General features: G+C 38.1%; 1 protein-coding gene across 5 annotated transcripts in view; it reads left to right on the forward strand.

Annotated features, from left to right (window-relative positions):
• NKAIN2 (sodium/potassium transporting ATPase interacting 2) overlaps positions 1–24,424 on the forward strand; it is a gene marked incomplete at its 3' end in the record, with an annotated part of 634,996 nt that extends 610,572 nt beyond the window's left edge. For 2 of the 5 annotated variants that reach the window (XM_081942721.1, XM_081942722.1), the window contains one exon: positions 16,259–16,344. In XM_081942721.1, coding sequence (XP_081798847.1) covers positions 16,259–16,344 — 86 coding nt within the window. Of the gene's footprint in view, positions 1–2,816; positions 2,874–16,258; positions 16,345–22,573 lie in introns of those variants that run through there. The other 3 variants (XM_081942718.1, XM_081942719.1, XM_081942720.1) reach the window with 3 other exon arrangements.
• Positions 24,425–24,627: the final 203 nt, after the last annotated feature.

Raw genomic sequence — 24,627 nt, forward strand, 5'->3', positions numbered from 1 at the left:
AACTTCTAGGCAGCAAAAGAGGCTGAGGCTGAGAATATCTCTCAAAGAAAGAGCTTGTTAGAGTGGCTTCAGACCCAGAAATGTTAAAGAGGAGTGAGTAAATTGGCATGAGATGATGTTCAAAGAAAAATTATTCCTCCAGGCAATGCACTGCATAGTAACGTTGTGAATCTCAGACATTGTGTATGTACAAATGGCACTTAACCCCAGACCTTTGTGATCATGGTTTTATACAACTTGAACTATAAGGGCAGAACAAATGTTGCACTAGATATATATGGGCAATTGACCCAAGATACTGTCTTTAATGAAAAGTTGACATGGGAAGCTGCCTTTCTCAGAAAATTAAACTCAAAAGAGATAACGGTGGTTTAAACCCTACCATTCCAGCCATTTTCCATAGTTTCCTTTAGCTCATTTTCTTTATTTTAAAAACAAAATATACTGAATTATTCAGTTACACATTAAAATATTGTCCTGTTTGTTTAGCAAACAGTTTAATAATTGTTTAACAATTCAGCTAATTATGGAAGATGACACCAATACAGTGTACCATAGTGATGTGGATTATCTGTTTAAGAAATTTCCCAACAATGAACAAAAAGTCAGAAATGTTTATGGAGTTAGTGACAGTTTTCCCATTGTGCTCTGAATTGTATCAAGCCCAGATTGGCATATCATAAGGATTTTAACAGCTCAGGTCTTGTAGAGGCAGAACAAAATCATTATAATGTTATCACAAATAGAAGCAGATACACAGATAGAAGTTGGCTCCCTGTATCTGCAAGTAATCTAAACTGAAAGGATAGCTAGTAAAACCAGCTACTAAGGCTGGTTTAAATTTTAGCAAGTAATTAGGCTGAAGACAAAAGCAGAGGTGGCATTTTATAAGTGCAATTAATTTAAAGGTTAATTTCCTTGGGTGCTAAAATCTTATTTAAAACATTTACCAGGAAAGAAAATTAGGATGTTACTATCAAGATGCATGGAGTGCTTTTGGGAATCCATTCCTATTATCAGTAAAAAATTAGGTTAGGCTCAAGATGAGAATTTCAATTCATTTTAGTGGATTATAAATGGCTTTGAGTGGAAGGATTTTGCATTTCTTTTGTTTGAAGTTATTAATTGCAACTATTTTGAACAAAAGGTCTGCATTTATATGTGAACAAGCACAACATGAAAAGAAAATTGGCTATGGATTGCTGCCTTCCCAAGTAATGAAGCTTATGTTAAGGAAACTGCTAAGACAATAATTGTGTAATGAAAAACAATTAATAAATGGAATTGCATTCTAAAAGTGGTGCTGTTGATGGGCTTCCTATATATTAATTTATCTGCTCCTCTTTCCACAACATTTATCTGGCCCCCTTCTTTTCTGAACAATAGTTACCATCTCCTCAAGGAACTGTTGATATAAGTATGGATAAAGATGTAGATACAGGGAGTGACAAAACTTTAAAGGAAGTAATGTTTATATTTAGTATCATATCATTGTCCTAAGATTGTGCTTAATAAATATTCAGTGCTGTTCAGTGACGTGCAGTCAGGTGAGGCAAGTGAGGCACAGCCTAACCTCTCATCATCAGGGTAGCGAGTCATTCGATGGGAAACTTGCCTTTTGGGAGGAATGACCCAGCTTGGCTCCCGCTTTCGATCTGCCGCCCAACGACCGAATGGAGAAGCGAAGAGGCAGGAGAGACAAAGCAGGAGCCAAGCCGATTCATTCCTTCCAAGAGGCAAGTTTCCTATCGAATGGCTCACTGCCCTAGACTCGAAGCTCCAGTCCAGCCTGAGGTGCTTGCAGCTCGGCACCAGAGAGTCGCTGCGAGAGAGGCCGGCCAGGTTGCCCGGGCGGCGGCAGAGGTTCCCTTTGTTCTTTCAGGTGTGGGAAGCGGGGGGGAGAGGCTTCTTCCACTCCGTCCGCTCCCCATCTGCGCTGCCCTCGCCCGACAAGCGTGCCCTGGATTCCGCGCAGCTCTGGCAGGCGGTGCCGTGGCCGAATCCCAGGGCGGAGGGCGGCAGGTCGCAACTGAGCATGTCTGACTGTGGAATTCTGGGAGTTGAAGTTCACAAGTCTAAAAAAATTGCTGCCTCACCAGCTATAAACCTCACCGCACGTCACTGGTGCTGTTTAATAACGATAACAGTTTAATGTTCTACCAAATCATATTATAATAAATGGATTGGCACCATCTGCATTTTATTTATTTTCTCTTAATCGGTCACATAGTTTTATTATATAGAAGTATTATAATCTTTTAAAAACACATATATAGATATGAATCTGGTGTAGTTGAATTGTCAGCTACAAATACGATAAGCCACTAGAATCCTTCTGGGAAAATATACATCACAACCAATAATTTTATATTCTGCCTATCTCTGAATAATAATCTTGAAAGCAATAATTGGGGAAACTGGGAGAGTCATTTCTAACCTACCTTCAATTCTGCTGCTATTTCTCATATGCTCTAGTTTCTTGAACTGGTTCAATTAGAATCTTAACTAAAACAAACCACGGTTTGAAGTAAGGAAATGATCAGAATTTATGGACTAGCGGTTAGGAGCATCCTAAAATATGTGTGTTGGATTAGGGTTGATGCATCTTTCCACTGCATGTTGCTTTATTTCTCACACTTTTCATCCACTAGCATTTTGACAACTTAACAGGCTAATACTGTTTAGAAGCTTCTAAAGTAGTATCCAGTGAACCATTAATTATTATTATTTAAAAAAAAATACATTACCTATTAAAGAAAATCACATCTCTATTTTCTCAAACTCTCACCTGAGTTTTGGCCTGCTAAAATTTACAGCTGAATACCCGGTGATGGGCGGAAGATTGGCCTACTGGCTCCCTGGAGCAAACCAGAGTATGTATTTCTTTATCATTATGAATGTTTTGCTTCGAGTGTCCTTTGAAATGGCTTGTGGGAACCTCTTACAAGGTTTTTCTTTCATTCTTTCTTCTTTTTTTCTTTCCTTTTCTTTTTTTCTTTTTTCTTTCCTTTTTTTTTCCTTTTTTGTGGCATGAGTTCACTTCTGAGATCTGCTTTTCTATGACCCTTCAAGTTCTTCACATGCATCATAAAACATTCTTCTTCAGAGTGCTTTAGAAGAATTTGGGTTTTGTTGTTTTAGAAACTTTGCCTGTAGTTATGTTTATATGAATGAATTAATAAATGAGTGAATGAATGAATGCACATTCAAAAAAAAAAGCATGTGATAAAATGATTGACTTGAATTATGGAATGTTTTGCACTGTTTTGCTGCTAAATAAATAAGACAGAAATGTTACAGAAGTAAAAAAGAATAATGAGAATAAGTTAAATGCTTAGTGAATGGTCCAACATTGAGCAAGAAACAAAATTAGGATGTTTGATGTCCTCTTGGGTGTTTAATGAATGTATGCATGCATGAATGAATATATTAGGAACATTTTTAATGATGTTAGAAGGATGTTGATCATAAATATATGTTGAACACAAAGGTGCCATATGTCTGGCTAAATGAATATTAGATAGATTATGTCTTGCAATGAGGATTATAGATCTGAAAATTAATGTTTCAAGACCAAGGTAGTTGTGTGCAATAGGAAAAATGAAATGAGTTATTGTAAGTTATTCATAAATCAAACCAAGTAGATATTTTCAGACCTTCATAGACTGTTACTAAAGATGGGAAGGCAGATGGAGAAATTTAAGACATGCAAATACTGGGGGAGAAACAGTTGAATATACGTCATCAGTTGTGGGAATGAACATTTGTTAAAATGCTTTCAGCTCACTTTTTAATATCAGAGTAGAATTAGATGAGTAAGGTCAATAGAGGAATAGGATATTCAGAAAATGTATGTTATAGGACAAGAAGAGATAGGTCAAGAATGAGTGGAAGCTAAATGAATATAGATTGAATATAAAAATAAGTAATCAGTATGAACAAAGAACCTTGCAGAAAATGAATGAAATTTAAATTATAAAATAAATATAAAGAGAATAGTTAATGGGTTGAGAGGAAGAAGAGAAAATCATGATTTGATAGTTGAGGAAATCCATAAAAAGAGAGAAGTGAGAAGTTTAAAGAACTAAAAACTATATAATGACATAATGAATGGACATAGTGGAAGAAAGGATGGTTTTTAAGATACAGAGAACTGTTGTGAATTATATAGATAATAACTAGATTTAAGTATGTTTTCTTCTTTTATTGATGTATTGAATTTATTTAGCTTGCTCTTGCTTACTTGTTTAGCTTACAAAACATTCCTTATCCTGAAAGGGAATACCATGATATGTGAATGTATTTAGTGTTGTTAATTGTAGAATGTTTGGCACTTTAGTTTGACATTTTTAATAACTGTGTGGTGTCACAGTTAACATATTAACGCCAAGAAAACCCTGATATATGTCCATATTCAGCTACAGAAATTCCCTGGGGACTTTGAGCTAATCACTGCTCTAAGCCTGATTATTTCATACCTTGAAACAGTCTCTCAACTGGGTGACTTGAGGATGGGTGGATGGGTGGTCAGGAATTCTGGATCTGAAGTCTGACATCTTCAAGTGGCCAAGATTGAGAAACACTGCTCTACAGTATTGTTATCATGATAAAATAAAGAGCTATTCCTTATATATTCCTTGACTTCTAGAGAAAAACTTAGATTGAGCTACGCTACACTATGCTATATCACATCATACAACACCACACCAAATCACACTACACAGTGTATTGTGCTGTATATTATGGACAGTGTGGCTAGAATAATCACATCTTATAATTTCAGAAAACCATAACAAACCTTCAGCTTGGCATACTTTTTATTAGAAGCTATTGTGAAAATAAGTCTATTGGAACCTCACCAAATTTACCCAATCTAAAATGTTATTTCTGCTCTGACTTGACGAATAAGGAGCCCTTCAAACTGTGCTCGGAAGGATCTCCATTACATTTTGAATCATGTACCAGGAATTCCTTGATGAAAGCAGTAATGGTGGACAACTTTTTCTAAAACAGGCAATCTGTTCCCTCTGAAATCTGAAAGTTTAAAAGAATATTTGGTGATTTTGCAAAGATTTCTTGTGAGTAAGACTCAGTCTAAGCTGTCTCCAAATCCCATATGTATCCCAAGGCATAGCTTACATCACGGGTGTCCAAACTTGGGAACTTTAAGACTTGTGGACTTCAACTCCCAGAATTCCCCAGCCAGCTTCTGGGAGTTGAAGTCTGGGAGTTGAAGTCCACAAGTATTAAAGTTCCCAAGTTTGGACACCCCTGGCTTACATCCATGAACAATGAATTCAGCCAAATTCATAAGAAGAGAATTGCCTGAAGGTAGAACATCTGGCCATAATTGTTGTTGACCCATACTTGCTTTCACCTATCAGAATACTAATCTTCCTGCTGGAGTTTTCCTCCATTTATACGTACCAGTTTTCTTACTATATTTCTCTTCTAATAAAATTGTCTACAGCAATCTCCACTGAAAACTTATTTCATTAGAGATTTATTTCATTGCTTGGGCTGTCTCTAAATGGCACTGATTGAGCATGGGCCTGCCTCTTTTCTTTTCTTCTCCTTTTTTCTCTTCTCAACTTATTTAAAGCATTCGTTCAATTTGAAAATCCTTCGGGGACAGTTTTAGAATGCTCCAAATGTAAAAATGGAACATTATTATGGAAATGATCCTGGAAATACCCCGGTTCAACTGAAATCTGACTTCAGAGAGAGAAAATATAAATTATATTTCTCTGTGCGCTGTCTGAATTGTATGCATGAAATATAGGTTCTTTTGAGTGCTATGAATATCTATATTGTTCCCTGCTCACTGACTTTCAGGTTTTATGAGTAAGAGATGGCAATTTCTAAACATTTGGTCAATGCTAACACTATTAGTTGGCTAAAAACCTAATAGGTGTTGTTTGCAAGCAGGTGAATATCAGAGCAGTCTGAATCTATAGTACCTTGAATGTACTGCATCTTTTCTATTAAGTAAACCCAAAGGATATCTAATAGAATCTAATCAGCGTGCATCTTGGACATTAGGAAATCTGATTTTAAAATATTTAAGAAATACCAGTTAGAATATATAGGATCCCATGAATACACAGTCAAGAAGGAGGAGGTCCAGGAATAGTAAGAGTGACTTAAAGCAAACTGTTGACAGCATAATAGCAGACACTTCCAATAAGACAGCTTTCCTTAACTTGGATGATTATTTTTATTTATTTATTAATTAAATTTCTACCCACCTCATCGGCTGATTGTGGACATTTTACAATGCAAATATTAAAGCCAACCCTCAGAATTACCCACTCAGGTACAGTATTGCCAAGACTGATGTAGATAGTCCTCAGTTAATGACTGCTCTATGATATTTTGTTATTGCAACTATGCTGAAAAAGTAATTTTACAACCAGTCCTCAAACCTATGACTGGTGCAGTGTCCCCACAGTCAGGAGGTCACAATGTGGGTATTTTACAACCAGAGCACATATATAATATATATGATTGTCGTAGCATCCCACAGTCACATGCTTTCTGTCCAAAACAGCAGAGTTCTAGGAACAGCTAAGATGCTGAGCTAAGATACACAGAACCTTCAACCCTTCAAACTGCCAGGTAGAGGACCCAAGAACAAGGAAGACACATACCACCCACAGGAGTGAGAAGAAATTTATTTATACTGTACGTGTAAAGTGTATCCAGAAAGGTTTTGACTAAAACCATAATGTTGATACGCCTTCAAAATTCATGAATTAAAAGCAGAGACTTGTAACTTCCCGGGTACAATAGCTGGCTGGATATTAACAGGGGATTTGCCAAAAGTATTTCACAAATATGAAATGTCACGGAAAAGATGGCCTCTGCATATACACGTTCGACAGGATGAAATTCCAATAATGGAAGAAATCTTGTTTCCACTTAAAGCTCAAGAACTATACCTGACATATGCTGATCATTTTACCATTATAACTCACTGCAGTGACTCAAAAGAATTGCTTCATTCATTCATCTGTCCCTGTCTGTAATTTTGCTGATTTTTAATCATGCAACCTAAGAGGAAGAAGCAAAAATTCACAGCATCTCATTCTTCCACTCTGTTCATCTCCTAATTCTGCAAATCATACTAAATGTGAACAGCTCCTTTCTCCCACAGTCTTTTGAGTTGCTGGCATGGGTTTTTCCACATCGCTGCTTTGTTGTATTTCATATTTCATTTCACAAGTCAGATCTTACCTGGCTGCTACTGTAACCTATTTGTTAATAGTTCTTGGTGTCTCACAGATACCTTTTGCCAGTAATATTACCTCACTTTCTCCTTCACTTTAACATTCCAGGGGATTCTGTACATAATTACTGATTTACTAGTCAGTAGCATAATGCTGACTAGCCACATTGTAAAGGCTTTTTTGGACCTAACAGAGACGGTGTGGCTCAGTGACTAAGATGCTGAACTTGTCGATCAGAAAGGTCAACAGTTCGGCGGTTCAAATCCCTAGCGCCGCGTAATAGAGTGAGCTCCTGTTACTTGTCCCAGCTTCTGCAAATCTAGCAGTTCGAAAGCATGTAAAAATGCAAGTAGAAAAATAGGGACCACCTTTGGTGGGAAGGTAAAAGTGTTCTGTGCGCCTTTGACATTTAGTCATGCCAGCCACATGACCACGGAGACGTCTTCGGACAGCGATAGCTGTTCGGCTTTGAAACGGAGATACGCACTGCCCCCGGAGTTGGGAATGACTAGCAGTGCATGTGTGAGCAAGCAAATGATTGAATGTGTGTGTAGGTTTCTCTCTCTCTCTCTCTCTCAAATTTTAGATATTGAAATGTTAGGGAAATGATGTTGGTCTTGTGTTCCAAAACTATATGTAAAGAGTGATGCTTAGGTCTCAGATTATTTTTCACTAAGGGGAATTTGCATTTTTTCTCATCTAGTATATGAAGAACAATGGGAATGAAAAAATACATTTATCTAGTATTGTTCAATTTGTCACCAGACTGGAACTAGTTCAGAGCTAAGAGAGATCTCTGAAGAAAAAAGAACTAATGATGAACATTTTCCTGTGGATACAGATACAAATACATTGTATTTATCCAAACATTCTACAGACAAATTAGGTGAAATTACATTCTGACGTAGTCTGTTAAGCATTTCCTAAGTTGTATTGGAAGTCTGACTTATGTGATTATTCCCATAATGATCTTTCCTATAAACATGTACCTCTACACTTATAAATATTTAAGTTTTTTTAAGTATTGTACAGTGGTGGATATTTAGGACACATTTTTAATATTTTCCCCACACTGTGGGGTACATTTATTTATTTATTTATTTATTTATTTATTTATTTATTTCTTAGCGCTTATAGACCGCCCCCTCTCCTGAAAGGGACTCGGGGCGGTGTACAGTCCGTATCAGAAATACAACAAATTAAAATTATTAAATAAATAGATACATATATACGTATATGAGAGCAGGATAAAAAGAGATGCAAAACTGTACAGCTAAGTAAATAAATCAGAATATACAACATTTAAAATCCCAGTAATCTATAAGATTAAATTTAAAAGAGACAATCCCTCTAAAAACCAGTAAAAAATATGTATGCCAGGAGGTAGACGTTATAACTATGCCAGGCCAGCCAGTCGGAACAGGTGTGTCTTCAATTTCTGTCGGAAGGAGCGGAGGTCAGTAGTGGTTCTAATGTCGGGGGGGAGGTCATTCCAGAGGGTTGGGCCCATCACAGAGAAGGCCCTACTCCTCGGTGTCGCCCGTTGACATTGCCTAGTGGACGGCACCAGGAGAAGCCCCTCCCTGTGTGAGCGAATTGGCCGCAGGGATGTGTGTGGGAGGATGCGATCCCGCAGGTAGCTAGGCCCTATGCCATGGAGCGCTTTAAAGATGGTGACCAGAACCTTGAAACGCACCCGAAAGACCACAGGCAGCCAGTGCAGCTCGCGCAGGAGAGGTGTTACGTGGGAGTACCTGGTACTCCCCATGACTACCCGCGCGGCTGCGTTCTGGACTAGCTGCAGTCTTCGGGCGCGTCCCAAGGGAAGCCCCATGTATTTCAGTGTCCATGTTTATCAGCCAATTACAGAAAGGCTGTGGATCTGAGATGCTGACTGTAACAAAGAGTATGCCATACGACTGACAAACAGAAACTTTGTCTTGTAGGGATTTAAACTGACCATGTTTAATCCCACCTAGATCCTTATAGCCTCCAGGTACCAGTTCAAGGCTTCCACAGTATCTCTGGCTTGGTCCAGAGTGCCAATGTATAGCTAGATGTTATTGTCCTGTTCCAGGCCAAGCACACACAAATACACAAAGAAGGAGCTTCCTCACTTTACTAAACATACACACTTGCAGTTAGAGAAAAGTTGCTCACCCCAAAGTTCAACAAGTTTGGCTTACAGAGATCTCAAATCGAAGCGGTGAGCAGAAGAGTAATCAAGTATAGCCCTCTCTAAGCGGTTTTCAGAGTCAGCATATTGCCCCCAACAAACTGAGTCCTCATTTTACCCACCTCAGAAAGATAGAAGGCTGAATCAACCTTGAGCTGGTGAGAATCGAACTGCCAAACTGCTAGCAGCGGCAGTCAACAAAAGTAGCCTGCAGTCCTGCATTCTAACCACTGTGCCACCATGGCTCTTAATCTGAGGGTTGGAGCATAGCGATTCAAAGAAGGATTCACCAAGAGGGATACTCACCTTTTTAGTGCTAGTGGCATAATGCCACCATAATTGATTGCCTTATTATATCATGTTGTATCATATAATTATATAATAATGGCCAGTGAAGTGTTGACAGGGTCCCGCATCCAAACATTCATGTCCTGCCTGGTACCCCTAAGGAAACAGGAAGCCTACAGAAAGGAGCCTTCAAAACATAGCAAGTGCCCTATTGACTTGATTAGGCATCACATACTCAAACGAATCCCAAATTACCATGTAGGACATTGTCTCATTTACCACTGTAGAATCTATCCAGTCCTGAATGGATATGGACAATTTTAGCCACTAAGAAAACTGGTAAACCATCTGGAGTGCCTATAAGAGCCTAGTCTTGCTCACCTTTTCAAAATAGTTGCTGTCAGAATCTGCAGATACAGTAAGGGGAAGGAAGAATTGGTGTTTTATCATTGTTATTGGTACTATGTAGATTCAAACCTCATATCAATGGTTGGTTACATCCACTTTTAGGTTTTTTCCTTAACTTAACTTTATTGGATTTCTAGACCGCCCCTCTCTCAAAAGAGACTCGGGGCGGTGTACAGTCATATTAAAATAGTTAAACAGTAAATATACATGTTATAAGTATACAATAAATAAATTAAACATAGGACTGGAGGAGGTAGTAGAAGTTCCCTGTACAATTTAGTTAAGTTAGATTAAAAAAATTTTAAAATTTAAAAAAGTAAAAACATTAACCTTAAAAGCTATCCCAAATAAAATATCCGCCAGGAGATAAGAGTAGAACTATAAGTGGGCCAGGCCGGCTAGTCGGAACAGGTGAGTCTTAAGTTTTTGTCGGAAGGAGCAGAAGTCATTAGTAGTTCTAATATCGGGGGGGGGGGAGGTCATTCCAGAGGGTTGGGCCGATCACAGAGAAGGCTCTACTCCTAGGCGCCGCCCGTTGGCATTGCTTGGTGGACGGCACCCGGAGGAGTCCCTCCCTGTGTGAGCGAATTGGTCGCAGGGATGTATGTGGTAGAATGCGATCCCGCATTCTTTCTTTCTTTCTTTCTTTCTTTCTTTTCTTTCTTTTTCTTTCTTTATTTAAAAAAGATGCTTTAGGCATCTTTTCAGTCAGCTCTCTAGACATGAGATTTTGTTGAACAAAACATGTATTTTTGGTATAACACATGTAATCTTATAATGTGAAACATCTAATCTAAGCCAGCCATTACAATCAGAATGTTTTCATTTGCTATAAAATCAAGTGAAAAAAATTGCAGTGGCTACATTTCTTAAATGAAATCATCAATACAGGAACTGGTAATGTGAATTCATCCTTTTCTCCACGTGAAAGGTTTTTTAAAAATCTTCTTTTAAAATAGCCCATTGCAAAGTATACAAAACCCACAAGGGTCCCATAATAATAATAATAAATTTGGATTTATTAGCCGCTCCCTTTCCGGGCAGGACTCGGGGCGGCGTACACCAAGACATATATAAACATACATATATACAAAAGACATACATGCACGGAGGAGGTAATAGATTAAAACATTAAGACAAATTAAAACCATTAACAAATAAAAAATCCAATATACAATAAAAATTTAAAATTTAAAATTTAAAAAAGACAGTCAGGAGGAATATGAAAAGTCAGGAGGAATATGAAAAGATTACATAATAGAATATACAGCTTGATATTTGTTTGAATCTTTTAGAGATATAATTTTGTAAAAGATGTTGATAGATACACTCTAAATAAGTCCTCTGAGGTCTTTTATTTTCTTACATTTGGGAGTTTATCTCTTCAGTTCCAGTTTTATTTTCATCATTCTCAGCATTTATCTGAACTAGCTGACACATATCCAGGATTGTAAGAAATTAATTCTGTGCATCTGAGAGAATATATACATGTTTTAGGATGGGTGCCTTAATAAGCATTTCTCTAAAAATGCATACATTGATTTAATAGTCATTACAACAACTGAAATATTTTTGCAATCAAAGAATATGTTTATTTATTTAACCTGTATGGAATAGATGTTTCATCCCCTAATCAGAAAGCAGCTAATCCTTCACTCCAACCTAATGTAGGATTTTTCCAGATGGAAGGCTAGAGAATCCTAGAGCTACACACTAATTGCTTTTCCCCTGGATCCTACAAATGGAATTGCAAAAGATTTCTCACACAATGATTGATGTTGTGCTTAGTATGTATATCTATTGGGTGTGCTTTGTCTACCCCAATGCAGGCAGGGAGAGGACAATTCCTTTTCTTCCTGCCTCCCTAATATCATTGCAGGCTTTACATCACAGTGGCTGGTGTTTTTTATTTATCTTTTTGTTTTGTCTAAAAGTGGACAGGTAGATTTTTTTAAAGTGCCCTGCTGCCCTTTTCCCATTGTCTCTGGATTACAAAGTGAGCAATGTAGGGAGAAAAATCACAATTCAACCCAGCAATTTCTTTGTTGTTACAAGACACAGAGGCTTCCTGCTGTTCTCATCCAAGAGGATCAGAGAAACAACAGTAGCTCTGAACTAACTATTCCTTTCCATCCTCTCTTGTCCAAAAAAAAAAATCTGGCTTGTTAAAATCACCAGAGATTAAGTTGCTATTCAGATGTCTTCTTTTCATTGTTTGGGAAGCATTTGCACACGGGGGGGTGGGGGGGAGTCCTGTTGCCACCCATGCATCTCTCCATTTTGTGCACACTAAATATTACATCTTTACAAAGAATTTGAATGAGAGGCTTCATAAACTGCAGTGGTAGCACAAGCAAAGCACCTGTCTTTGAATCATTAAAGCAACTGTGTCTTTTTCAGGCTCATATGGCTGTTTCAAAAGCTGTTCACAACTGTCTCTGCAGGTACTGGTTATGCGTGTATTGACATACACAGTCCCTTTGTTACACAAGTATGCAGAGACATCTAGAAGAAACCTTTGAAGTAACTGCACAAGCCTGGGAAAATGTGTGGCTCCTTTAGTAATCCAAGCAGAGGCTGAATTTTTTACATGTTTCAAAGTATCATTTTGAAAGAATTATAGGCAGACCGTGGTTCACAACTGACCCATGAGTGACTATTTGGACTTAGGGTCACACTGAAAAAGTGTGTTTGGTCCTTACAAATATCGCAGTGTCCCACAATCATGCGATTAGGACAACCAGCTTTTGACACTCAGTGGAGAAGCTTGCAGTAAGTTGTAACCCACAGTCATGCGATGTGCTTAATGTCTGTAAGTGATTCACTTAATGACAGTAATGGAACTGATGTCATAAGACAGGTGAAGTCACATGATATTTCACTTAATGTCCATGTCACCTAGTGGCAGAGTGGTAGTCCCAACTGTGGTCATTGAGTGAGGACTGCATATATTAGCTCTAAATGTTTTAAACCTGATGCCTTGCTTGCATAATTCTATCTGACAGATGATAGTTTTCCCTACCTTTTAAAAATTCTTGTAATTCTCATGCTGAAAAGCAAACTGCTAATCTCTAGTATCATCTTTATTTGCAAGAAAGTTTTTATTTTATATGAATTTTTTAAAGAAATGGATGGCTATATCCCAGTTCTTTGCTTAGGAATATGTTCAACCAGACTAAGAAAAGAACAAAGGTAAGCTGAGATAATTTGGAGCATCCTGCAGGAGAGAGATGAGGGTGACTGACAAGTAGCATCATACTAAATCAGATCTTTGTTTATATTGCCATGGCTGCCATTCTGTACATATGTGTCCTGAAAGCAGCCATTTTGTGAGAGAGCCCTCGTGTTTTCAAAATTCCAAATGGACTCTCCAGCTCACAAAGTTTCAGGACTATGCTTGAGAATGCATAATAGAAGAAAAGGCAAGTCTCAGTTAGAGAAAGAAATTATGTTTTATTTCCAACACAACATTCCCCAAAGCAGGATGCTTAATCTCTCTATACCTCATCTGGAGGCTGAGCAAAGATGGTGATTGCATGCTATTCGCCATTTCCTTTTATAATTAAGGTTTTATGATGCAAAAGAAGAAGAAGCAATGCTAGGAAAATCTAGGGGAACTGTAAGAAGATGATTATATTATGTTCATGCATCATCTTTTGCATGAGAAATGTAGTTAAAGACCATTTATATATCCAGGTACTAGCATGCTTGAATCTTCTATTTCCTGATTAATATTTGCTGCATTCTAGTGTAAAGAGAACTAAAGCCTCAGTGAAATCATCAATCAAGCTTACTTCTAGATAAGCATATAGATTTTGGGGCTTCATGAGATTTAACATAATTCCTTCTTTTAAAAGTATTTCTTAGCCTTTGATGTTTTATATCAGTGAGAAGATATCTTAGCACTTTTATGCTTTTTCTGAAAGAAGAAGCTTAATTAGTAGTGATATTGGATGATTATTTTTCAAGATACAAAGCAAAGCTCCAAAGCACTTTTGATAAATCAGTTTAGGAGTTAGAGCATCTGTTGGTATTTATTTTATATCTGTGTTATTAGAAAAGGAGCTGATGAAACTTTTTGCAGCTTTTTAGGCACTTCCATGCTAAAATGCCTAGTGGAAAGAACAATAATTGGGAAAAATGTTCAAGATGTCAAAATAAAATTTTTATTTCAGGCTGGATGCTATGTAAGACTGACAGTTCTGAGTACATGGTACTATAATATAGCTTATGGATATTGGGCACAATTCTATGGCCCTGTGCTATATTTAGCACCATCACCATCAAGCTAAGGGAAATGATCGGATTGCATATCTGTAATGCAAACCTAGCATAATAGTGATTTTATTGCTACAATAAACATTAAAATAATTTGTGACATAAAATTGCAATATAGCAGCGTTAGCCATACTATTCAAAATGTGTTTACTTGTTGGGTCAAAGAAAATATAAAGTTAGGCATGCCTCCTTGGCAAACGGGGCTCTCAGTTCCTTATGGTGTTTGGCCAACATGCAGCAATTCTGGGAATTGAAGTTCAGCTACAACTGAAGGACCAAAGGTTTCCCATATTCAGTCTACACCACGGGTGTCAAACTGGCAGCCTGCAGGCAAGATGCATCACGTGCAGGCCATGCCCACCCCATTTCCACAAATGGGGAAATCATCGCAAAACATGACAGCAACATGACGCGTGAGCTTGACACTCATGGTCTCAGTGGTGGGTTTCAACATTTTTAGAACCTCTTCTGTAGGTGTGACCTGCTTTGTGGGAGTGGCTTGCTGGCCATGTGACCGGGTGGGAGTGGTCAACTTGTAAAATGTGGTGAAACTCACTTAACAACGCTCTTGCTTAGCAACCAAAATGTTGGCTCAGAAACTCTGGCATTTGAAGCACGCAAGTCTTAAAGCTGTCAAGTTACTAGACCCTTGCACCCCTAACCCTTTAGGGAAAAAAACCCAGGGGTGTTCAAACTTGACAGTTTTAAGACTTGTGGACTTCATCTCCCAGAATTCCTCCTCCAGTCATGTTGGCTCAGGAACTCTGGCATTGAAGTGTGCAAGTCTTTAAGCTGTCAAGTTACTAGACCCTTGCACCCCTAACCCTTTAGAAAAAAAAACCCCAGGGGTGTTCAAACTTGACAGCTTTAAGACTTGTGGACTTCAACTCCCAGAATTCCTCCTCTCGCTCTTCATCTTGATGATGTGCGGACGGGCGGGGGGAGGGAGCTGGAACCGGTTCTAAGCGGCACTGTAGATTTGTGGAACCTCTTCTATAGAAGAGGTTAGAACTGGCAGGAACTCACCCCTGCATGGTCTACACAGTCTTTAATATTGATCAACATATAGGGTTTCTTTGATGCCAAGCCAAGGCATCTCTGATAAGTAGTAGAGTGAACTAAATATATTTGTTTTTAGAAGTGAGAAAAATAATTATTTTATGCATAACATGGTTATGTGATATCAATATAGTCAACCCGGGCTTATGTTTTGGGGCTGATTTTATTCTACTGACCTTATAGTCTAAATGTATAGACTTTTTTTTTCCTTTTTCCTCTTTTTTTGCTTTTCCTTATTCCCTATCCCCTATTTTTGATAATATCTTGCCTATTTAAAAGTTTTGGAGAAATCAAAACCAACATGCTTTTTATGTCTTTTTTTTTGGGGTGCTAATAGGTTTATCATCTCATTGTGGATTTTGGCTTTTCTCCAAATGATTATTTTTTTATTCCTTTCTATTTCCATTTCTCCCTCCTTTCCTCCCATGCTGAAGCCTTTTATTTTTTGAAAAGAATTGTCCACCTGCTTGCATCTCTTTTTCAGGGAATCATAGTGTGGCAGCAAATATGTAATACCTATAATCACAACTAGCTAAAACATTTGGGAGTTTCAAGGGAATGGTTTTGCATTGTTTGTAGCTTCAATAAATGAGCAATTTATACACACCACCTAGGTGGATTGCTTGCTGGCAACAGAACCAATGTATAATTCTTTTTATTATACAGATAGATACTAATAAATCTGTGACTGGCACCTTCCTGAAGACAGGAAGAGAAGCTGCTGGCCGATATAGTCTTCATGTAAAGCTGTTTTAAAGTAATTATATCTAGCCCTTCAAAGAATGATGTCAGCAATTAAAAAAATACCTTCCTTTTACAGTTGATTTCATAGGTGGATTTGACTCTTACGGCTATCAAGGCCCACAGAAGACGTCACATTTACAGCTACAACCAATGTATATGTGAGTATCTACATTCATTTTTCTTCAGTGGACTGCTGAAGACATACTAAAAAATTAAAGAAAATTATTTGTTGTAATTCAAAGAAAATTATTCAATGATACCTGAATAATGCTAGTTCACAATGTATTCATAATAAATTATTACTTTGATAGCATGCGGCATTTTGTCCTGTGCAATACTTCGTGTAAAGGCACTGAAAGGTAGAATATAATGGTGACAGATGCGTTAGGCCGGTCAAACTCTGAGATTGTCATTAATCAAACCCGCTTCATCAGGAAGAAATGTTTTTAAAAAATGTTTGTGAACTCCAGCACATTAATGTGGACATTCAACGGAAATCAACTAGCTTTCCTTATGGACAATGCTCCTACTGTTAAGTTCAGCTTGTCCATACACAGGTTATTAGAAACATATGAATATACCATATTTTTTGGAGTGTAAGGCACTCCGGAGTATAAGAAGCACCTTAGTTTTGGGGGAGGAAAACAAGAAAAAAAAATTCTGCCACTGCCTACCAGCATAGCCTATCTCTGACTAGCATCCTTGCAGCAAATACCGAACAGCCAGGTCAGCTTCAGCACGTTATTGCAGCCTGATTTAGCATAAGCAGCTGATTGGTGGGTGGATTGGCCTCCCAGAATACCCCCAATCAGCTGTTCATTTTTAGCCTCTGTGCCTCGCGTTTTCAGCCTCCAAATGGTCAGTTTCAGACCCGTTCAAGGCTGCGAGGATTGCCAGAGCATATCACTGTCGATCACCGCTTCCGTGCACCGTTTTTCAGCCTCCGGACACCCCATTTTTGGCCTCTGCATGTTGCATTTTCAGGCTGTCCTAGGCGGAGGAGATTGGCTGAAAATTCAAGGCACAGAGGCGGCAATGATCTGTGGCAGTCCCTGCAGCCTGGAACAGGTCTAAAATGTCGCAAGCCGAAAATGACCGAAGGAGGGAGGCTGGTGAGTGGGTGGGGCTACATTTGATGCACAAGACACATCCAAATTTTCACCCTCTTTTAGGGGGGAAAACAGTGCATCTTATACTCTGAAAAATATGGTGCTTTTTATGTAAGAGGATGTGACTATTTTGTGGTTCTGATAATGCAAAAATCTCTAGATTTAGAGACTGAGTCAACTTTATTGAAGCAGCGGGAAGAGAAATACCATAGCTTCATGGCACTATTCATACTTTGCATGTATAAAGTCCCACAATCAGTTTCCAGGAAGGCCTGGAGATCCATGATCCAAACCTTGAATAGCTTCTTGTCAGTAAGCAAGAAAAATACCAAGTTAAATAGTCTGTGTTTTGCTTTGTTTTTTTTTAAAGCAAGTTGATAGGTATTTTGAAAACTACATTTCTGTTTATAGGTTTTGTATCCTGAATGAATATATATATATATATATATATATATATATATATATATATATATATATATATATATATATATATATATATATATATATATATATATATATATATATATATATATATATATATATATATATATATATATGTGTGTTGTATTTGTATTTGTACTGATAAAGAAATGAAGGGAGACTTATTTAGGCATACCAGGGGTTGTAACACAAATATATATATGTGTGTGTGTGTGTGTGTGTGTGTGTGTGTGTGTGATAAGAGGCCAATGCAAGATGGCTATTCTTAAAACAACATAAGAACTAATCAGATCAAGTTAAATCTATCAGATCATCAAAAACAAAACACAGAAACATTGGAAATTAAAATATTCATAGCATACTAAAATTCCCCTCCTCCAAAAACTCCACGAGACCAAAAATGGGGATAAATATAATCTTCATGTATGTATAGTGTCATACTTGTGTTAAATCCAGGACTTAATTAGAAGGCATGATAGAAAGGAGAAAGATTGGGGAGCAAGGATATCTAAAGCTTGTCATGACCATCAATCTATGCCCTGCCTTTTCCAATATCAGAGCAGTGACATTGAAAAGTTCAAGGCTGCTGAAGTTTCAAAAGATTGGAAGGGAACTCTCTCACTTACCCTAATATGATGGCACCCTTACAGACATGTGCTGTGAAGACCCCAATTACATTATAAGACTAGAAGTCTTATAACTAGAAGACCTCCAAGGTCCCTTCCAAATCTATTATTTTGTTAAGATGCCATGCTAATCAGCAAGGGAATCCCAGATTTTAGGGACATTGAAAACGGTGTCTCTGTCTCTTTCCTTTCAATATATTATGTTAGCATGATTTTGGTCTGCCTGTTTAATAAGCTGCTTTCCAATAAATAAATACCATGTGCGATTTTTTTTCTTAATGTTTTCAGAAGCTTCTGGTTGGTAGTCATAAGAGCCAGAAATAGCAGCACATGATCCTATTATGACCATTTTTCACACTTAGGATCACAGCAGCATCCTCACGTGATGGCTTGTGATCAAAATTCAGATGCTTCTCTGTTCATATTTATGAGAGTTGCAGTGTCCTTGGGCCATGTGATCACCTTTTGTGACCTTCTAACAAGCAAAATAAATGGGCAATAAGTCAAGGACTACCTTGACCTACACCTAACACAACTCTACTTAGAGCAATTCTAATTGCATTCCTTCTTCATCAACATACAGACCCTCCTAGCTGAGATATTGTTCCATTCTTTTATGTTCTCGGCTTAGAGAGTAGCAGTTTGTATTCACAGAGCTTATTAAACGTGAAGCTGGAGGGCTGGAGGAGTCAACATAAATTTTGAAGCATATAGCTGAAACACGGGAGTACAGGAAGAACGTTTCAAACTCTGCTTTGTTTCATTTTTAAACTGCTTCCTCATTGATACAGTATGTTGGTAACTTCAGCATAGTATTTCTAATAAAGAAGTAGAGGACCTACTGTTACAGTCTGGCAAATTCTTACAAGCCAACTGACATTCAGAAGAAGCAGGTAGCCCAGCAGTTGGATTCACACCACATGATGTGTACTTTTGACTAATGCAATGTGTAAACTCAGTCGCCGCTGCTGTAATTGGATTACGGTCGTGTAAATCCAGCTGCCTCTTATTCGGCAAACCAGGATTTTAAAATGGTAATTATACAAACCATGGTTTAAAACAAACATAGCAATGACTGCAACATCTTTCTGAGCCTTTTTGTTGTGATGTACTGTCTAACCAAAATTATCTGCCTCCTATTCCATATCTATGTTATTATTTTTTCCTCCAAGACTTAAGAGTTTGATGAGAAATGACTATGTGGTAGCAGTTTAGTAGAAATAATAATCCAGGAGTTAGGAAGACCAAGAAAGGGTGTCATGTTTCAGATGATAGGTATGTTTGGATAGCCAGGTTGTGTTAATCCTGTACATTTATCAACATTTCAGAAAGTAAAAAAGAGTGCTACATGTTACTGAGCACGACATTGCCAAGTTGTGGTCCCTCAGGTTGAGTACCTTTTCTTGACAGATTTACCTCCAATCCACTTGTTCCACATGCAGTCTATAATTTTACTGATGCTAAGCAGGATCATATGCTTCTTTAATTCCTCTCTTTTACTCTTTAAGTTTTATCGCACTGTAAAATAAAGTGGTAATAGTACTGCCAGTAGCTTAGTTCCTCTAGAACACAGGTGTCAAACTCGCCGCATCACATTGCCGACACGGCTGATATTTTGTAACTTTTCCCCATTTGTGGAACTGGGGTGGACATGGCTTGCATGTGACGCATCCGGCCTGTAGGCCACCAGTTTGACACCCCTACTCTGGAAGGTCTCTAAAGGATACAAGGCAAGGAAGGAAAAAAACTGCTATTGAGCCATTTGTACCTCTTGACCCAGCTTAAATAATATCACTGTTAGTGAGTAACGTAGGTAGGTCATCTCTACTTCTAATGGTCCAAAAAGTAATCAGAAATTATTTGCCTCCAGTAGTGAGTAAAAGCCCTCAAAAGTATGTTATTTCTTTTTTCTTCTATCCTGTTTCCCTGAAAATAAGACCTCCCCAGATAATAAGCCCAATCGGGGTTTTGAGCGCATGCGCTAAAATAAGCCCTCCCCGAAAATATTGCAACACAGCAGCAGCCATAAGGTGACCACACTCACTGCCCCCTGCACCTCAAAAATAATAAGGCTTCCCCAAAAATAAGACTAAGAGCTTATTTTGGGGGTCAAAAGTAAATAAGCCTCTGTCTTATTTTCAGGAAAATACAGTACTAAAGGAGAAGAGAAAGAGTAGGGGAAAGGCAGAGAAGATATATAGAGAGAACCAGAAGTGCTTGGAAATTGTTTTCCTTTCATTTATTAGGAGGCTAAGGCTTCTGCCTCAGTTGACACAATCAAGCACATCTTAAGCAAAATACTCTATGTCCTGATTTGTGATAAATAACCAGTCTAAATATAGCCTAATAAATGTAAATAACCAACCTGATTATGACATGGATTTCTGCAGTGATTATATTCTGTGAGGCTTTGGCATGTCAACAAGAAAGCGAAACTTTGGCTTTGTTTAGCAAATGGAATTGAATCTTAGAAATGGGTTTTGTATCAACAGATTAAAAATTAGTGCCAACTAAATTTTGAGTTATGTAATGGCAGATATATTAAGAAATCCTTATAGAAGAGATACAACTGGGTTGACAGAAAAGAGATGGGATGGAAAGGAAAGGAAAGGAAAGGAAAGGAAAGGAAAGGAAAGGAAAGGAAAGGAAAGGAAAGGAAAGGAAAGGAACCAGATGCTGGTTGCATTGGAAGAATTGCTCAAGAACAGCTCACTACTATTGAAGGATTTTGTATGTCATAGTGTGAAGTATTTCAGTCATGCATGTACTCTGATCTATGTGGAGCCACAAATCCAACGACATACAATTTGCTTTTTTAAGTGAAACCTTTAGATAAGGAAGTTCAGATCTTGTGATCCATCTTAAGCCATATTGGGATTCACTCACTGGAATCAATAAAGATTTAGACACTTTACATTGATTCCATTATTTGTGATCATGTAAAAATATTTATGCATGTATTATTAAACCTTTATGTTGTCCAGATTCCAAAGACTGTACCTTCAAAGACTCCATTGCCCTGATGCGTTTTGTTACTCCATTTTCCTCTCCGCATTTTGTTGTGCTTCTTCTCTAAGCTAGAAGAGCAAACTTAGAATGTCATTGTTTGCTTATAATCCACTATGTCCCTAAGAGCCAAAACAAATGTCAGTTGTATCATATCCCCTTCTACAGTTCACTGAGATTTGATCCTATTGTTCTATTGAGAAACAGCCAACAGTTGTCACCTTATCACTCACAGTGCCCAGATAACATGAAGAAAACTGAGACAACTCTAACTGCAACACACTGGCTTTAAAATGGAGTCAGAAATCTAAGGCTATCTAAACAGTGGTGAAATAGAATTCCCAGCTGCTTTCACCATTGTCCCTATGGAGGTGTTGCTGCTAAGACTTGCAAATTAGGAAGTTAACACTAGATTTAGAGAAATTCTTCACTCTTATCATTCCCTCTTCCCTTAACAGGGAAATTCCTCTAGAAAAGCCAAACAATTATTAAATAGAAACATGAAATGGATAGGGACCACACTCTCAACCACCCTCTCCCATCTCTTCAGGTATCAGATTGTTGCTATTGGTGCTACTAGTAGGAAAATGTTAAGGTGAATAATGTATATAAAGAGCCAAGATAGCACAGTGGTTAAAGTGCAGTACTGCAGGCTACTTCAGCTGATTGCTAGCTGCAGTTCCGCAGTTCAAATCTAACCGGCTCAAGGTTGACTCAGCCTTCCATCCTTCCAAGGTGGGTAACATGAGGACCCAGATTGTTGGGGGAAATATGCTGATTCTGTCAACCACTTAGAGAGGGCTGTAAAAGCACTATGAAGTGGTATATAAGTCTATGTGCTATTGCTATACAATAGTATACATGTATTGATATACATGTATACACTATAAAGAATATCAGGAGAATATCACATAAAAAAGGCAACTGGACTTCCAGGGTCAAACCAAAATACCCGTTTACTCTTTCAATTAACTTTGAATTGTTCTGATATTCTTTGATATTAAATGATGTGGCTTTTTTTTTTGTGGTTGTACTGTAGTTTAACCGTAGTTTAAACAAGAACTTTAGAGTAGATGCAAAAATGGATTAAGATAATTTTGGAGAAGGGCCAAGAACTAGGCTCATGATGCTGTTCAAAGGGAACTGATGAAGGATATGTTATATTTGTGACAAAATGTCTTTATCTTTTTTTTTCCTCTTTCTTTCTAGGTCTAAGTAGACACAAGCTAAATCTGTCCTGGGGATGAAAGACTGGACAAAGATCTACTTGCACAGCCTCCTACAGGTTGCAGAAGAATGAAAGAAGACCTAACTTTTCTGTTTCAATATATAATAAAACACTCAGAGACAAGGGCCTCTCTGTCTAGCTAGTGCTGGCAGAAGTGCACAAGATCCAGTCACTCCCAACTTTGATTTTCCAAGTTCCTACACAGAAGGTGTTTTTTTTAAAAAAAAACAACAACAGTGGTGCCATCTCCTGGCCACTGTCTACCTTCTGCCTTTTTTTTGCACTTGCCTCTGATTTATGAAACAATCTCATCTGTTTTAGCTATTTGAGGCTCTTTTGTACTCTGTCTGGAGCCATGTCTTCTTAGTCCATACAGATTAAAGATCTTTAGATAATGCTGAAGCTGAAGTCAGTAGACAGGAAGTTATTTGCCCTAAAGGCTGTTTAATATATGCTTGCCTTAACCCATATTAAGTCACACACTGAGAACTTTGATGAGAGCTCTCTGAAATCACTTCCTTTAGGATCAACCATACTGTTCATGAATTCTAAACAAAAATTATAAAGCTGTGTCAGGTAATAAACTACGCTCCCACCATTCCAGAGATGTCTGTATTAAAAAAAATCTGTCAGAAAAAAAGTGCATTATGGTTAAGCTTCCAGAATACCTAGTTTCAAATTACTTCGATGTATTTTAAAAGAACTGGACACTTTGGGAGCTGAGGAACGCCAGGAAAAGGAACTTTGACTAAACAATAACTAAAGAAAGTGCAAACTCAGTGCTCCTTAACCCCACTGTTTTAGTGAATGCACTCTAGGTGCTTTTATAAATGATTCTAACCTTTGTCTTTTACTAATAACAGAGATATCTGCCTATTTCTATCGACAGAGGCCAACTGCATAAGTATTAACAATGTTTACTCTTTTATAACTAATTCCAGTTGAAAACCTTACGTAAGTGAGCTTTTTTAAAAAAAAAACACTGAAAACCTGCAGCATATAAGATCTTTCTGGATTCTGTTCTTTTTTGTTTTTACGTTGGGGTGGGAGTAATTGCATTGGTGAGATTTTTGAAAACCTTTTTTTGTGGTACTGGGGAAACTGTTGTGTGTTAGAATGTGTATCTTATCTTCCTGTATTTTTGTGGCTAAAAAAAAAACCTGTGCTGTTATGTAGTTGGCAACAAGATGCCTTTGAAAACTTTACTAGTAGGTCAATGTCTATGAAATACTCTTTGACTCCTAGAAGCGTCTGTATTCTGAATTTGAGCTGTATATTCAACTACTGCAGTGGTTTTTCTTTGGGAAGAGTTATATTGCTCAGGCTTTTTTTTTTAACTTGAATTGCCCTAATTTCTTTATTTAAAACCTACAAATACATCAGCCTTAGGCACTTGCTGGATTAGGGTCTTCTTAGCCCACTACAGCTTCTTCAAATAACTTTTGTCTGCACTTGCCAAATGTTTCAATTCTATATGGCCTAGGTAGCCACCATCCACTATAGTAACTCTCAGTACAAGTACCCTAGAAATAAGACGGTTAATCTTTTACCCATTACCACCAGTATATATGTACCATACTTAGCAGTGTATTTACAAAAATGCCACCTGAATGACAACAGAACAAGTATTTCTAACAGAAACAAAAACTAATTGGTTCCAGCAATAAATGTCACATCAGTAACAGCCAGGGACGTGCGGTCAGGGGAGGCAGGGGAGGCAGAGCCTCACCACTCTCATCATGAAAAAAAAAGGGAAAAGGCGCTGAGGAGCCTCGGGGAATGGGACTGCGCAAGCCGCGGTCCCCTTCATGTTGACTCAGGAAGGCAGGGAATGGGACCACATATGCAGGACAGAGGGAGGTGCAGGAGGCTCCTCTAGCCTCAGCCTACCTCCTGCACACGTGGTCCCATTCCCCGCCTTCTGTCGGGTTCTGACGCCGGAGCTCATGTTCCAGGGCGAATGCGCATGCACGAGCGGCTCCCTTCCTCGCACTGAGCAACGGCAGGTTTACGGGAAGTTGCTCTCGAGAGCAGA

The sequence above is a fragment of the Natrix helvetica genome (assembly GCF_964273705.1).
Source record: "Natrix helvetica genome assembly, chromosome: 2".
In the NCBI taxonomy this organism is placed as follows: Eukaryota; Metazoa; Chordata; class Lepidosauria; order Squamata; family Natricidae; genus Natrix; species Natrix helvetica.